At 43.6% G+C, this 15,368-nt stretch overlaps 1 protein-coding gene across 4 annotated transcripts in view; it reads right to left on the bottom strand.

The window, feature by feature from the left end:
* Window positions 1-15,368, bottom strand: part of chd7 (chromodomain helicase DNA binding protein 7) — a 322,761-nt gene that overhangs the window by 238,917 nt on the left and 68,476 nt on the right. For all 4 annotated transcript variants that reach the window (XM_038809440.1, XM_038809439.1, XM_038809438.1 and 1 more), the window contains one exon: window positions 5,052-5,398. In XM_038809440.1, the coding sequence (XP_038665368.1) occupies window positions 5,052-5,398 (347 nt within the window). The remainder of the gene's footprint in view (window positions 1-5,051; window positions 5,399-15,368) is intronic.

Here is a 15,368-nt window from a genome sequence, read left to right as displayed (position 1 = left end):
CGCATGTCATCATGCCTCCTCCGGACATCTTGCACCACGAGGCCACTGATCTGGCAGCGATCCCACCTGTCCACAAGGCCACTGAGATGGCAGCCATCCCGCCTGTCCAGGTGCCAGCGTCCCCCCCCCCACCTCTGCGGCGATTGACGAGAATGCGTCGCCCACCACAACGACTGAATCCATAGACTTAAATCTTGTAAATTGTGTTCAGTTTGCTGTGTCTGCACAATAGACACCTTCCCATGTACATATGTTCATCCATTCCCCACTTGTACATAGTTATGCATGCATATACAGCCACGTTCCAAAATTTATTTTAAAAGGGGGAGATGTCATAATATCCATTCATGTATATCATGAGATACAGACAGGCAGTGATTGACACACAGGATAACCAATGAACACACACGACACAGAACAACCAATCACCAGACAGGACACCACCACTATAAAGTCCACAGGGCATTAAGGCTCTCCCTCTCTCACAGGACACGGCTAGGGAGATAGTCGCAGTGCACAGGCCAATGAACATGGTCAAGCCAGTAGGAGGTTATCAGTTAGGTTAATAGAGTGTCAACCCACAGCAGATTATGTACAGCAATCAACAGCTTCAATAAAACAGTGTTGGACCATCTCCTGTGTCGGAAGCCCGCTTCTCGTTTTACTGCATCCAGTTGCAGTCGATGTTAGATCATCACAGATAACACATACCCCAAACTGGGATGACGTGGATGTTTTGAGGAGGGTTTTCGGGAAGATTCATGACCTGTATATGCATCGGCTGATTATGGGGGAAAATTTAAACACAGTTCTTGATCCTAGGTTAGACCAATCACGCCCTAGGTCTCGGAAGGTTTCGGCTACAGCAAAAGAGTTGATAGGGTTATGGAACATATGAGAAGGATGGACTGGTGGCGTTTGGGAGGCCAAGGGCGAAGGGGTTTTCGTACATTTAATATGTGCACTGGGTATACTCCTGGATAGATGGCTTTGTACTGGATATGGTGCTGTTGGCGGGGGATGGTTGGTTCGGAATATTCGGCAATCATTGTTTCTGATCACTTGGTGAACCTGAGGGTGGTGCAGGGGGGGGCTCAGTGGACACAGTGGAGACCAGATGTGGGATTTCTGGAGGACAAGGGTTTCTGTGAGAGGGTGAGGGTGGCCATTCTAAATTATTTGGAACTGAATAATACAGGGGATGCCACGGCCTCCTCACTGTTGGAGGCATTGAAGATGGTGGTAAGAGGGGAATTCATTTCAAATTGGGCACAAAGAGAGGGATTGGAATGGGAGGAGAGGCTGAAGTTAGTTGAGAACATCCTGAAAGTGCACTGGAGATATTCGGTGGTGCTGGAGGAAGCGTTGTTAAAGGAGATGGGCTCGAGTCCACGGGAAAGGCTGCGGAGGGGACAGATGGGCATTTTATGAGTATGGGGAAAAAGTGAGCAGGATGTTGGTGCATCAGTTGAGGAAGTAGGCGGTGGCGAGAGAGATTGGAAGGGTGAGGGATGAGAGAGGCACGGTGGTGTCGGAGCCAGAGGGGGTGAATGGGGTCTTTGTGGCCTTCTATCAAAAGCTCTATGAATCGGTGCCTCTGACCCGGAAGGTGGGCATAAGGCAGTTCTTGGACAGGCTGGAGTTCCCAAGAGTAAAGCTGGTGCCTCTGCTCATTAGGGTGTATAATGGCTCATTATACATCCTAATAAGCAGAGGCACGAGCTCCAATCCAAACTTCTTATAAAACTTGGCTGGAAACCCATCTAGACCCAGTGCATCAACGCCACACAGTCCATCATCTCCCCCCCCCCCCCAGGTGTTTCTGGAAAGGGATCAATGTCGTTTGGGGGGGGGGGGGGGGTTGCTCTTGGGGGTGATAGTAATTACTGGGTAGCAAACATCGCAATGGTTAGGAAATGGGCAGTGGAGGAGAGGTTGGTCTGTGGGTGGGTGGGGGTGGCAGCCTATTAGGGGACCAGTTTCGGGGCACTGTTGTTGGCACCCCTGCCGTTCTCAACAGTGCGGTACTTCGTGAGCCAAGTGGTAGTATCAGCGTTGAGGGTTTGGAACCAGTGTAGGCAACACCTCGGACTGGATGGCATGTCGCTGTGGGCTCCAATATGTGACAACCATAGATTTGCATCGGCGGGACTGGACGTGAGGTTCCAGGGATTGCTCTGCCCCTAAACTCCCAATTGCCGTCTACATATGTCATACTTTGAGTCAGCACTCTGAAATAGCAATTGTGAATGTTCCTGCTACAAATGTATGAAGAGATATGCTGTACAACTGAGTGGGAATCTCCGAGGGTCTGTGTATCAGATAATCAGGGTAAAAGATGGGTTTATGCAGGGATCGCACCATGAAACCCAGGGGTGTGAGCCAGAAAACACACATGGAGCAAGGAAGCAGGGGAGTTTGGATAAATTAACAGGCAGGCAATGAAAAAAAAATTTGTACCTATGATTAGCAAATACAAGTTGGCTTCAGATGTCATTTTGATCTAGAGTTCAAAGAGCACATGGGAGATGCCTTTTAGGGCAAAATACATTGGCAGATTGTTCAGAATCTCTTTTTTAACTGTAGGGTTTCTGTAGCTGAGACATGCATTCTGCTCAAATTCAAAAGTTTACATTGTTGTCCTGCCACATCAGGCAAGATTGTGGCATACCGCAAAGCAATTTGAATGTTAGAGCTTAAATTTTCCAGTCAAGTACAAAAATTAATTATTAGATGTTTTCCAGAAACACATCAACGAATTGATATCTTTACAGTATGAAGCAGTGATAGCAGGTCAAAACTTAGCTTTACTGTTAAAGTGCCATTTACCTCGACTTCCGGTGACGGCGGGCGGGAAGCAACCGCACAATGGAGGGCTCCCGCTCGGGAAGAGAAATTTCAGGTTTTAACGCCTGGTCCTAGGGCGTTAACGAAGGCTGAAAAAGCTGTAAGAAGGCACAAGGAGGAGAAATGTCCAAGTTTGGGGAAAAAACGTCCGTGAAAAAGGGGGTTAATGAAAGTCCGCCGGTGTGGAAAAGTCAGCGCAGGAACTGTAAGGAAAGCAGAGGCTGGGGCACCAGGGGAGGCCACATTGCTCACAGCAGAAGAAATGACCACGGCGATGGCTGTGGAACTTGAAAAACAGTTCACAAAGCACATGGAACCGATGAAGGAGGAGATGAGGACGGTATTGAAAGTGCTGGTAGAGGAGGCAATTGCCCCCGTGAGGGTGGCGGCATCAAGCGCATCAGTGGAGGTGTGAAAGCAATGTGAGACACTGAAGGAAGTGGAAGAGGCATTATCGCAGCACAGTGATCAACTCACCTCGATGGGGAAGGAGTTGCAGAAGGTGATAGAGACCAACAAGGGTCTGGGAGCCAAAATGGAAGACCTGGAAAACAGATCCAGGCGACAGAATCTGAGGGTCGTTGGTCTGCCAGAAGGGGTGGAAGGCCCGAGGCCTACTGAGTATTTTGCCACGATGTTGGCGGAGCTATTGGGGGAGGGGGACGATCTCTCTCGCTATGAACTGGATCAGGCTCATCGGTCGTGGAGGCCTATACCAAAGGCCAGTGAGCCGCCAAGAGTAGTAACTGTGCGTTTCCGTAGGTATAGCGTGAAGGAGAAGGTCCTGTGCTGGGCAAAGCAGAAGCGGGTGGTGCAGTGGGCTGGAGTTGGCATATGCATATGCCAAGACTTTATGGTGGAGCTGGCAAGGAGGCGGGCTGCCTTCAGCCGGATGAAGAAGGCACTGTACATCAGCAAGGTGCAGTGCGGCATAGTATACTCAGCTAAGTTGAGGGTAACCTACAAATACAAGGACTTTTATTTCGGGGCGGCGAGGCAGCGGAGGAGTTTGCGACGGCAGAAGGACTGTGGCAGAATTGTGAAATGGGACTGAGAGCGGGTCGTGTACCGATGTAGCCAGTGTACGGAAGTGAGGTGGGGGAAGGGCTGCAGCTATCGGTGCCTGATAGAACAGGTTTCGGTGAGTCTAGCCTGGGGTGAAAAATTGGGAGAAGGAATCGAGGTTGGGGGAGGAGTTTACACGAGGAATTGGAGGGGGAGGAGTCTGGGGGGGTGTCATGGGTGTCATTCATGGTACTCTTAAGGGGAGTGGATGGTGTTGAATATTAGGGAGGGGGGTTGGCGGGATGGACTATACAAGTCAATGGTGACCATAGGCAATTCCCGACTCCTTTTTTCCTTTTTTTTCCTCCTCGGGAGGTTTTGTTTTATTTGATGCTTATATTGTCAGGTGGGCCGTTGTTTGGGGGGTGGTGGGAGGATGGGATCGTTCTTGTTAAAAGGGGATTGACATTGTATTCGTTACCGTTTACTGTTTGTTGGTGGGGTGTACATTCTGAAGAAAATGTGATAATGGATAAAAATATATATATTTTTAAAAAAGTGTCATTTACCTCTTGATAAATATTGAAGACAATGGAATTAGAGAATCCACTTTCTGAAACTGCAACTCATATGTAACTCAACCTAAGTGAATCTGAATTTTATGCAGAAGTCTGCCCCTTCCTTTCGCTGCCCATCATATGCTGCTCCTCCACCCTCAAACTGTTGCACTTCTATATATTGGGAATAACAATACTTTTGACCATTTTGATGTTCTGAGAGCATTATGGTGTCAATCTGAAAACACTAACTTATTTGGAAGTGGCTGTTTTTCATAGTAGTGACTCTGGTTCTTTATTAATATTGCCTTATTCTGAACTTTTGATTGGGTCAGGGTTAATTCCTTTTTGGGTATCAAATTTATATTAAAATGCTTGACTTTCCAGAGTTATGTTGCTTCAGCAGCTTTTATCTCCTGCAACTCCATGCAATGCTGAATTATTTACATGGGATATTATTTTACATCTGTCATCTTATATTTGTAAAAGAAACCAATCAGTGGATTGCAGCAACACCCCCAATGAAGCATAAACCAGACAAATATTTCAAACAACCTCTGGATCATTAGGACAAAAGTGCAGTAGTTCAATATCCACAAAACAAAAACTCCAATGCTGTGATAAAAAATTACATGTTTTTACCTTGCATTCTTGTTGCTTTTGATTTTAGTTGCTGTTGACTTGGGTTTTTTATCCTTTGTTTCTTTGGACTCCTTGGGGTCTTTCTTTTCTTTTGGTTTTTTCTTCTTTTTCTTTTTCTCTTCAGTTGAACCATCCACTGCAGTGCTAGAGATCACCAGCTGATCAATCACCTTGGGAATATTTTGTTCACCGCGAGCTTTCGCTTTAGCAATGGCCTCAGCCACAATACGATTGGCCTTCTCTTGCATGCGCTGTTGGTCCAGTGACTTCTGTCGCTCTTCTCCGCTTGCTAACTGAGAATTTTGTCCACTAATCTGCGTCATGTCTGATGGAGTATTTGAAAGAGACTAAAAGGAGGAAAATAAATTAAATATTTTTTAAAGGAATTGCACAAACAAAATAATTAAGCATTACATCGTCAGCATAATTTTCCTTTATTAAGTAGCGCTAAATCTTTTCATTTTTACACAACAGAAGTTTCAGCACAATTGAAATTAATTACCAACATAAATGCAGCAGACTGGAAAGACCTCAATTGTTCTTTGATTAAGTACATTCAATTTAGATGCTCTTAAAAAAACAATTTTTTTCAACATCCTAATTGTAACTAGTGCAAAACATTTTATATGCTTAACATTAAGAGTATTACCTTTTGTACCAAACCAGTGGAAACATGCAGTACATCTGATTTTGATATGTTTTGCTAGTATGACATTATCAACATGGCTTGTAGAACTGGTCTCACACTGATAGCATACACATCAACGGCTGTGTAATTGTTGGTACACAGATGATATTTTAAAAACAAAGGAGTCATATTTAATTTTGTCTTCTAAATTTTCTTTCTTCTCCTGAAGGTATGAGACATCCTGATCCATGACTCCAAAAGGTGTCAGCAGTCTACCTGCTTCTTACACAACACCTTAAACACGAAAAAGTGCTTCAGGCAGACAAGATGCAGCGCAAGAACAGGAGGACAGCAACAAGAGGCAACCAGATGCATAGTTACCAAAGGCAGTTTTACAGCTAGCTTTTAAAAGTAAGGGAAAATGCAGTAGGGGATATTATGAGATGAGATGTTAGAAGTCAGAAAAGGAATGGTCAACAGTATTGAAGATTAGGAGGAATACCCCACGAGTATATTGGCACAGAATGTCATTGACCTAGAGTGCTGCAAAATAGAAATTATGCTAGAGCAATTCATCAGATACAAAAATAACACTGGTTCTAGTACTGGGCTTGCAAACCAGTATTCACAAGTTCAAATCTCACCTTGCTAAGTTGGGAAAACAAATTCTATAACCTAGGAATGAGAGTTGGCAACAGATAAAGTTACCAGATCACCATACAAATCCTAACTGGTTCGTCAATGTCCTTTAAGGAAGGGATGGTCACTCTGAGTGATCTTTGCTTATATGTGATTCCAGACTTGCATTGCATGACTCGTGTTGCCCTCAGGGCATTCAGCAATGAGCAGGAAAAATCTACCTTGCTAGCGTCACCAATATTCAAAGAACAAATGCTGGGAAAGTTGAAAAGAAATTGGGTGGGCCAAAAAGGAAGATCAGAACTGGGAATGTAGGCAAAGGTAACAGAGGGGACATGGGTAGTTTTTTTTTTTTTTTTAAAAGGTGATGGTGACAGTACCTCCACAGTGGCCAATGTTCAACTCCAAACCAGAGAAATATAGATCAGTAACTTCTAATCTAGTCAAAGTTACATTTGCATAGCAACTTCAAATCCTAATTTACAAGGCTCTTTAACGAAGCTTTAGAAAGCAGGGTTCAGGGACTTCTGGTGGTGGCATGTAGATAGAGGTCGCACGTTAGGTGGCTCCTGCGAGGTACTCAGGGTTTTGGACTTTTATGTCCGGTTTCAGGGATAGTTTGTGACTAGTATGAGTTGGTGTGGAAAGTTATAAGGAAATCCCGAAATGTCGAAGACTCAGAACAATGGTGCTTGAAAGAAGGGGCGAAAGTCCACCGTCGAGTGAGACCGTGAGTCCTGTAGGAAGAAAGGTGGCAGGGGCTGGGTCGATGGATGGGGCCGCTCCCCTCATGGTGGAAATTCTGACTGAGGTGATGTCGGGGGAGTTCGTGAGGCAGTTCATCAAGCATATGGATGTGCTTCGGAGAGATGACTGCGATGAAAGAGTGGGTGGAGGAGGTGATTGCCCCGGGGATGGCGACAGTGATGCAAGATGCCAGTCAAAGTGCGGGAGCAAGAAGAGAAGTTAAAGGGGGTGCAGGAGCTGCGGAGGGTGGTGGAAACCAACAAAGGATTCAGAGGCAAATTGGATGACGTGCTTGTTTGTGAGGGCCAAACAACTTCGTCATCCAATTTGCCTCTGAATCCTTTGTTGGTTTCCACCACCCTCCGCAGCTCCTGCACCCCCTTTAACTTCTCTTCTTGCTCCCGCACTTTGACTGGCATCTTGCATCACTGCCGCCATCCCCGGGGCAATCACCTCCTCCACCCACTCTTTCATCGCAGTCATCTCTCCGAAGCACATCCATATGCTTGATGAACTGCCTCATGAACTCTCACTATTTGTTGATGTACCACTTGGCAATGTACTTTGTCGATTATTATTTTTTCTACTATGTATGTACTGTGTACATTCCCTTGGCTGCAGAAAAATACTATTCACTGTACTTCGGTACATGTGATAATAAATATCAATCAATCAATGAAAACCTGAGAGCTGTGGGCCTGCCTGAGGGGGCGGAGAGTCCAAGGCCAACCAAGTACTTTGCAAAGATGTTTGCGGAGTTGATAGGGGAGGGGGAACAACCCTCCCGCTACAAGTTCAACAGGGCACATTGATCGCTCAGGCCGTGGCCAAAGCAAATGAGCCACCACGGGCGGTTTTAACAATAATCTTTATTGTCACAAGTAGGTTTACATTAAACACTGCAATGAAGTTACAGTGAAAAGCTCCCAGTCACCACATCCAGCACCTGTTCTGCTAGACAGAGGTGTGGTGTTGTGTTGCTAATTTGAGGATGGTTGGCGTAGTGTTCACAAAAGACCACAAACTCTCTACACTATTACATTAACTATGATCTGATCTTACTCTCACTATTTTTCCTTCAGTCTCTTCTCTAGCTTTCTCAACCACAAGGCTTAGCATCAATGCCTTATATAGTTGTACATTTAGCTCCCTCTAGTGGTCGATTTTGACATCACATTGACCCTTGCAGTTCTTACATTTATGATATCACAGAAGGGATAATTCAGAATGTCCAAATTATCTAACAGCACATTTTTCGGGACTTGTGGGAGGAAACTGGAGCACCAGGAGGAAACCCACGCGGACACAGGGAGAACATGCAGACTCTGCACAGAGTGACCCAAGCCGAAAATCGAACCTGGGATCCTGGTGCTGTGAAGCAACAGTGCTAACCACCGTGCTACCATGCTGCCAATAAACGCTTTCACAGGTTCCGCGTGAAGGAGAAGGTCTTGAGCTGGGCAAAGCAGAGACAAGAGGTGAAGTGGGAAGACGAATATACCAAGACCCGACAGCAGAGCTGGCGAGAAGGCGGGCTGTCTTTGGACAGGTAAAGGCAAAATTGTACAGCAGAGGAGTGAGATTTGGAGTGGTCTAACCTGCGAAGTTGAGTGTAACGCACAATTTGAGGGGTTCTTATTTCAAGGTGGTAGAGATGTCGGAGGCATTCATTAAGGCTGATTGGGACTTGGAAGGTGGAGATGGGATGGTGGGGGCAGGGATGGTGTTTTTTCTTCTGGAGGATTTTGTTTCGTGTCTCTTGAATGGGGGGGGGGGGGGGTTGTTTACTTTTGTTTACATGTGTCTTGGGTTTTGCTTTTATAGTAGGGTTCGATAGAAGGGTTCGGAGGAGTAGCGATATTGGTGGGCAAGATGCTGAGGTTCCAGATGAGAAAGTGGTGACTGATTAGGTGGGCAGGAATGTGATAGTAACATGTGCGTTAGAGGGTGAGAAAGGCGCTGTTGCTTTGGGTTAAGAGGTCGGAATACTAGACAATTGTGATCTCGGATCAAGCTTCACATTAGATGGATGTGATTTTGGAGGGGGCAGCCCAAAGGCCGGGGTGGAGAATGGATGTTGGGTTATTGGCAGACTGGAGCTTCTGTGCCAAGATAGTGAAGGTGGTTGAGGAGTATGTGGAGTTTAATTGTTAATTGCATGGAGGAAGTCTCGCAGTCAGTGGTCTTGGAGGCTCTGAAGGCTGTGGTGTGGGTGGAGTTGATCATGTTTAAGTGGAAGGGGAGAGTCTCTGGTCTCTTTATTGAACTCCTTCTTCAGTTGGTTGGGGGGGGGGGGGGGGGGGGGGTTGGACAAATTGATCCTGTTCATTTGGGGGGAGGGAGCAGAATTATGAGGGTGGTTCTGCAGAGAGAGAGAGAGAGAGAGAGAGAGGGGGGGGGGGGGGGGGGGGGTGCATTTCGCTTCCCAAACATGCTGTACTTTTTTCAAACAATTTTTTACCCAACAATTTTTTTTCCCAATTGAGGGGCAATGTAACGTGGCCAATTCACCTACCCTGCACATCCTTGTAGGTTGTCGGGGTGGAGGTCAGCTTCGCCAGCCTGTGCCTCCACCCTCGAGGTGGCGGGAGGGACCTGCTGGAGCTTTTGACCCTGGAGATGAAGTTCGAGCTGAGGAGGGGTTCTACAATTTTTGGGGCTTGTTCATCCTGCGCTTTCGGGAGTTGGTTACCGTTGACTGTTGGGTCGGGGTTCCTTGGTTTGAGTGGGATTATTTGTTATACCGTTGGGGTTCTTCTTGGGTTTTTTTTGTATGGTGGAAATTTGTCGAATAAAAATATTTCTAAGCAAAGAATGTTTCTCAGAGGTTCCGTCAGTACTCTTGGTAGGTCAAAGGGATTCCGTGGCTGGAAAAGTTTGGGAAACCCTGACGTCGAGGGTAGGAATGCAATGCTGCAGAGGCAGAAGCAAGATACCTTGGCAGCAGCCAGTTAGAAGTTTATTGCTCAGCTCTGAGTTATTTTACTCATGAAGATTATCCACACCATCATTTATTTAGTATTTTTAGAAATGTCACTCACACTTCAGAAATTAAGTAAAGCGGTGGACATGTATTCAACAATGCGCAAATTCCAAAAATCTTCCCTGCATCAACCAATAGTCAATATAATTTCACTGCCAATTCACATATCTTGCTCCTTGAATATTTTCTAGCAATATAGAGGAAAGGAGAAGTTAAGGTCAGAACTGGAACAACACTTTTCTCGCAAGTGTCTTATTCTTAATTTTCTCAATGGAAAATTCCGTGCTCATATTTGCTCATGGGGTAAATCCGACATGTTTATATTCAATGTTATATTGCTAGAATTTTTTTAAAAGGGGGAAGTATGCTATAAAGATTTTTTTATGTCAGATCATGAAATAGAGTGCAGTATGTAAAGTAATTTGTAAATGACAACAAATGGCTCGAGGCCAATCAGCTGAGGATGCGTCATCTCTAATACCACATTAGTTCCTTCAGTAACTTTCCATCATCAACCAAATGGTAAAGTCTTCTTCAGCACCACCATTTAATTTTTTGTAAATTTCTGCTGCCAAATAGTTAATATTTATTTAATTATCATTAATTATTATTATTATTATTATTAATACAGGTAGTTCCCATTTGTCGTGCAAAAGCTTTTCCATAAGCCATTCTGCATCATTCCAGTTTATCCCTAAATTTGTAAAGAATTTCCTGCTTAGGAATTGACAAAGACCGTATGCACTTTCAAAAGTTGGTTCAGTGCGATTTGTTATCTTGGCATATAATGTGACCGAAGTAACAGATCACACTACTGGATAATTTTAAAGTTTGTGGTCCAAACAAACATGGAAAAATTCACACTGATGTAATGATTTCATTGGCAATCAGCAGTTCACACGAATTGCAGCTCTGGAAACTGCTCCTTCACACAAAGTATTCCAGATTCCTCTAATTTCTAAAGTTCAGAAAGTAACTGACCTTTGGAATCGGTTAGACAACAATGAAATTCAGCCGGAATTATTTCAAAATAAAAGCAAGAAATTTATTCCAGAATTCCCCCATCCAAACGAGGGTAATAAGGCTTAAAAATGAAATTTCACTACATGGTCTCTGGATTCTATTTACCTGAAAAACTGATAATGGGTATAAATGCTAAAAATAACACATTCTTTGCTCTGCATGTCCCTCAACCATGGGAAGAAAAAAAATTACATTTGATTTGATCTTTTATCATCACAATGATCTAAATATTCAGCAATTTCCAGACTATGCCCGTTTTGTTTTAAATCAAACTACCATGGGGGGGTTCAAACCTAATTTCATCCTTTAGCCCAGGCATTTTCAAAGTGGGGGAACAACCCACGGGTGGGTAGAGGGAGGGTGTCGATGCCATCCATCGCGCCATTCCTGATCGCAGGAATTCAGGTGCAACGGCCTCAGCAACCGGCTTTTGAAATGCCAACTGCGAGCGGCTTTAAAAATGACGGCTGCTCATCAGTGCGCATGCCGGAACCCAGAGAGAAACAGCGCCTCCTCTTGACATCACTTCGTTGACCCAGATTATTTTAAAAATTCAATTCAGTCTTCCTGCACTGTCTTGAATATGCTCAATGGCTGAGCCTGTAGAACTCTCTTTGAGAGTGAAGTATCGAGATTAAAAAGATTCACAATACTTTTGAGTTAAGTAATTCCTCCTCAGCTATGTCTAAAATCTTCGCATTGTAATTTGCAGACTATATCCCCAGGCTGTAAACCACCGATGAAGAAAATTTACATTCTGCATCTGCTCTGTGCAGTCCTGATAGAATAATGCCCGTTTCAATGAAGTAATTTCTCATTCTTCGCTACTCTAAACTATAGAATAAGCCCAAGCTCACCTCTCACATCAACGGTAAGAGAAAGTGGTGGGCCGCGAAGGTCGGCTGGTGTGGGTCGCGAAGGCTGCCGGTTGGTAAAAATGGGTCCTGGGCAAAAAAGTTTGAAAAACACTGCTCTAGCCTGCCTGTAAGAGACACCTATGAAAAATACTGCTACATTTTTCGTTTAAACAAATATAACTAAGATAAAAACAAATTTCACACACTGGTGCATGTCCATTTTTATATTTCCGTGAACTGTGTAACATAAATCAGACCATACATTCGGACACTTGAAACCCCAAGGCTATCTGGACCTCAAATCACTGAGCCTTCTCCACAGGTTTCACCAATTTTAAAACTGGAAGAGCAATCTTGCTCAATTACTCGACGGTAAAATTATTATCTGGCATGCGCAGGGAATGGGTGGTATCAGTTCATCAAAAATGCCGGTTGATGGATAGCTCCATTTACCAATGGAATGCTTGCTCGTACCATGAGCAAATAAACAAATACTCAGAAAGAAACCGTATTCTTTTTACTTCTAATCTTCAACAGTACATTAAAACATAAATTAAAGTATTAAATAATACAGTATACAGCTACGAGGTTCTGAAAAACATTGCAATTGCTTCCAGTTGGTAAAGTGAGGAATCGTATTAGCAGACATCAAAAACTCTGGTTAGTAGAGAACGCGGGTTGGTAGAGTGCCGGATAATACAAAGTTTACTACAGTTGGATTTCTACAATTTCTAACAGTAAGTCAACAGTGGTGAAAGGGCAGAGAACCACAAATGTAGCCACTGTTCCAATTCAGGCAACTGTCCAGTATTACTCATTCTCTCAAAGTTAGGTTCTATAGGCAAGAGTGTAATTCTTATAAACCAAAACATGACTTTATGCAGCAAATATCTGAAGTGACAAGCCTCATTTTGAAGAATGAACCCTTATATCATTAAGAAAAGAACAAACAGGAGGAGGCAGGCCACCAAACATTCAGATCTCTCTCACCCAGAGAGAAAATACCCTACATTTACTGAAAGCAAAATTATACAGCAAGAATAAATTAGATTCAATAAGAATACATTTAACTTTCACTGGCACATAAATAAGTTTGAGCTCTAACATTTAAGAATCACGAATATTAACTTAAACTGTTTTACACATCATGGGTGCCGAAAACTCCATTCAGCCACATCTTGCTGCAGTGGTTCTAACATACAATATTAGGCAAGTGGACAGAGTGAGCAAAAGGATGAACTTTTGTTACATTTATTCCTAAATTCGGATGGTTTCTACTTGTAAAACTGTCAAACAAAATCAGAAAGACAACACAATAGAACACATGAATAATGCCCTGCATTTACAAAATGCTAATACAGAATTGTCTGTCTCACTACACAAATACAATGAGGTGCATTTTCCATCCCCCCACTGGGGGAGGAGATGGGAACATGTAAAACAGAGTGGGTGACCACCCTACTACCTCCCTGTCCACTCCTGAGCTCAACTCCCGAATATGAAATCAGCAGCCACCCGCCATATTTAAATAATCAAGGGTGAATTGAGTTTACCAACAGGCCAACTGATCCAGATAATATACTGCCCATACAAAACGGTTGAGTATGAGCAGTTGGGCAGGGGTGGACAGGCAGCTTTTGTTAAAAGTTTTTTGTTTAAAAAGGATGGGCAGAAGGTGGATGCAAACTTCAGGGATTGCCCTTTGCACATCATGGTACACCCTTCCAAAGATATTTTACTGCTCTCCAATACCCACTGCCCCCCTATCCTCTTCTAAATTGCCCAATCCCTCCCCTCTCAATACCCAAGACTTATCTAATTCCGAGATCCATTTGGCCTTGTTCTTGGGATTGGTTGCAATCCAGGCAACATCCACTATGAGGTCTTAGCGCTGCCAGCCAATCCATTTGGCAGGCAACTCCCGAGGGGGAAGACCCACTGTCAGGCAATTTAGCCAGTTATGGCTGGCAAGGAGGGGTGGGGTAGGGGCAAGCCATCTCTCCATAATATGGAGTTCAATGTCTCCTTCGGATTGTTCGATCTGATTATCAATCAGGCCTGCTTTCACAGCCTGACTTTTTTTTTTTAAAAAGTTGTTCATGTTGAAAGATAATGTTCTTTAAATGACCAGCCATTATGAAGTTTGAAGAATTAAAAAAAAATCTAATTTAAAATGTACATATCAAAATCTGGAATACAGTATTGTAATTCAAAACTGTAAAGATTGTTCCCTCACAATCACCTATCTTAATTTCCATGCATATCAAAAATATTTTGCATGAATTAATGTTTGAACAAAGCAAGACTTAGGTAAATAGTTCTAACACAAACTGAAGTTGCATTTGCACTTACGTGTAAAAAATTGCAAAGGAAAAAGAAAATCAAGTTGCAAGGTGAGTGCAATTTCCTGTAAACAACTGTTTAGACAATGATAACTGCACTTCAAACTGTGCAATCCACTCAAAACAAGAGTAGTGTTATGTAAAGTGGAACAAATATCTTCTTCCTTTCAGTGGTTAATTAGGTTAATTACGTAGAGCAAAGCAGCATTCAGTGTATAAAAAAAGTGTCAGATTATATATGGTCAGCCTTGCCAGTCCCTCAATTTGAGGTTGACATACGCTGGTTCAGTAGATTCTGCTAGGATCCAAACAGACCAATTCTTGACCCATACATTATTGGAAACATGGGGCAGTATGTCCTGCGGTAGAGAGATCAAAGTGCAGAATTTCCCCACTTGCCTTCCCTGCCACCACTCTGCCTCAAAGTTAAGACACGGTGACTGAAAACATGATACAATTTGATGAACAAGATATCACATTTTGAAATGGTAACCAGCTTTTCCCGGTCATTAATATCAATACTACCATATTTTAAGGAGAGCTTCAGTGTCTTTGAAGCATTTCCTCTGTCCTCCTCACAAAGCTATGGTCATTTGAGACTTGAGAAAACAGGACCAGGCAGGGGAGAGACTTTCCAGACATTCGGACAGTGTCCAGACTGTCAAATTGATTTTTCAGGAGTTTTGCTTGAATACTTTTGGATTTGGATTCAAAAGGGCACTTGAATTTGTTCAACAGTCTTCTCATTGAACCATTGCTAATGGAACCTTTCATACACAACCCTGGTCTCACTGCAGTACAGGAGAGGTGCAATAACTCTATGTTGCAACTGTAGTTTGCGGAAACTATGCTGGCACAGCTGATCCAGTGTTGGATATCAATGGCGAGAGAGTTGAGAGGTTGCTGTTAAAAGTATGGGAAGTGCTCAACATGTGACAGTCTCTTCTTCAGCATATATGGGAGGGAAAATATTTAGTTGACCAAATCCGTTGGGAGTCCTGATGTCAGCAAAATCCCACCAGCTTTGAAGACCTTAGTTAGAATACCATCTGGGCTGTAGGATTTGTTATTACATCATCTGTTTGATTGCTTGTTCCA

This window comes from Scyliorhinus canicula, chromosome 10, assembly GCF_902713615.1.
Source record: "Scyliorhinus canicula chromosome 10, sScyCan1.1, whole genome shotgun sequence".
NCBI lineage: Eukaryota > Metazoa > Chordata > Chondrichthyes > Carcharhiniformes > Scyliorhinidae > Scyliorhinus > Scyliorhinus canicula.
The sequence above is the reverse complement of the archived record's forward strand: the minus strand, read 5'-3'. Positions and strand labels throughout refer to the sequence as shown.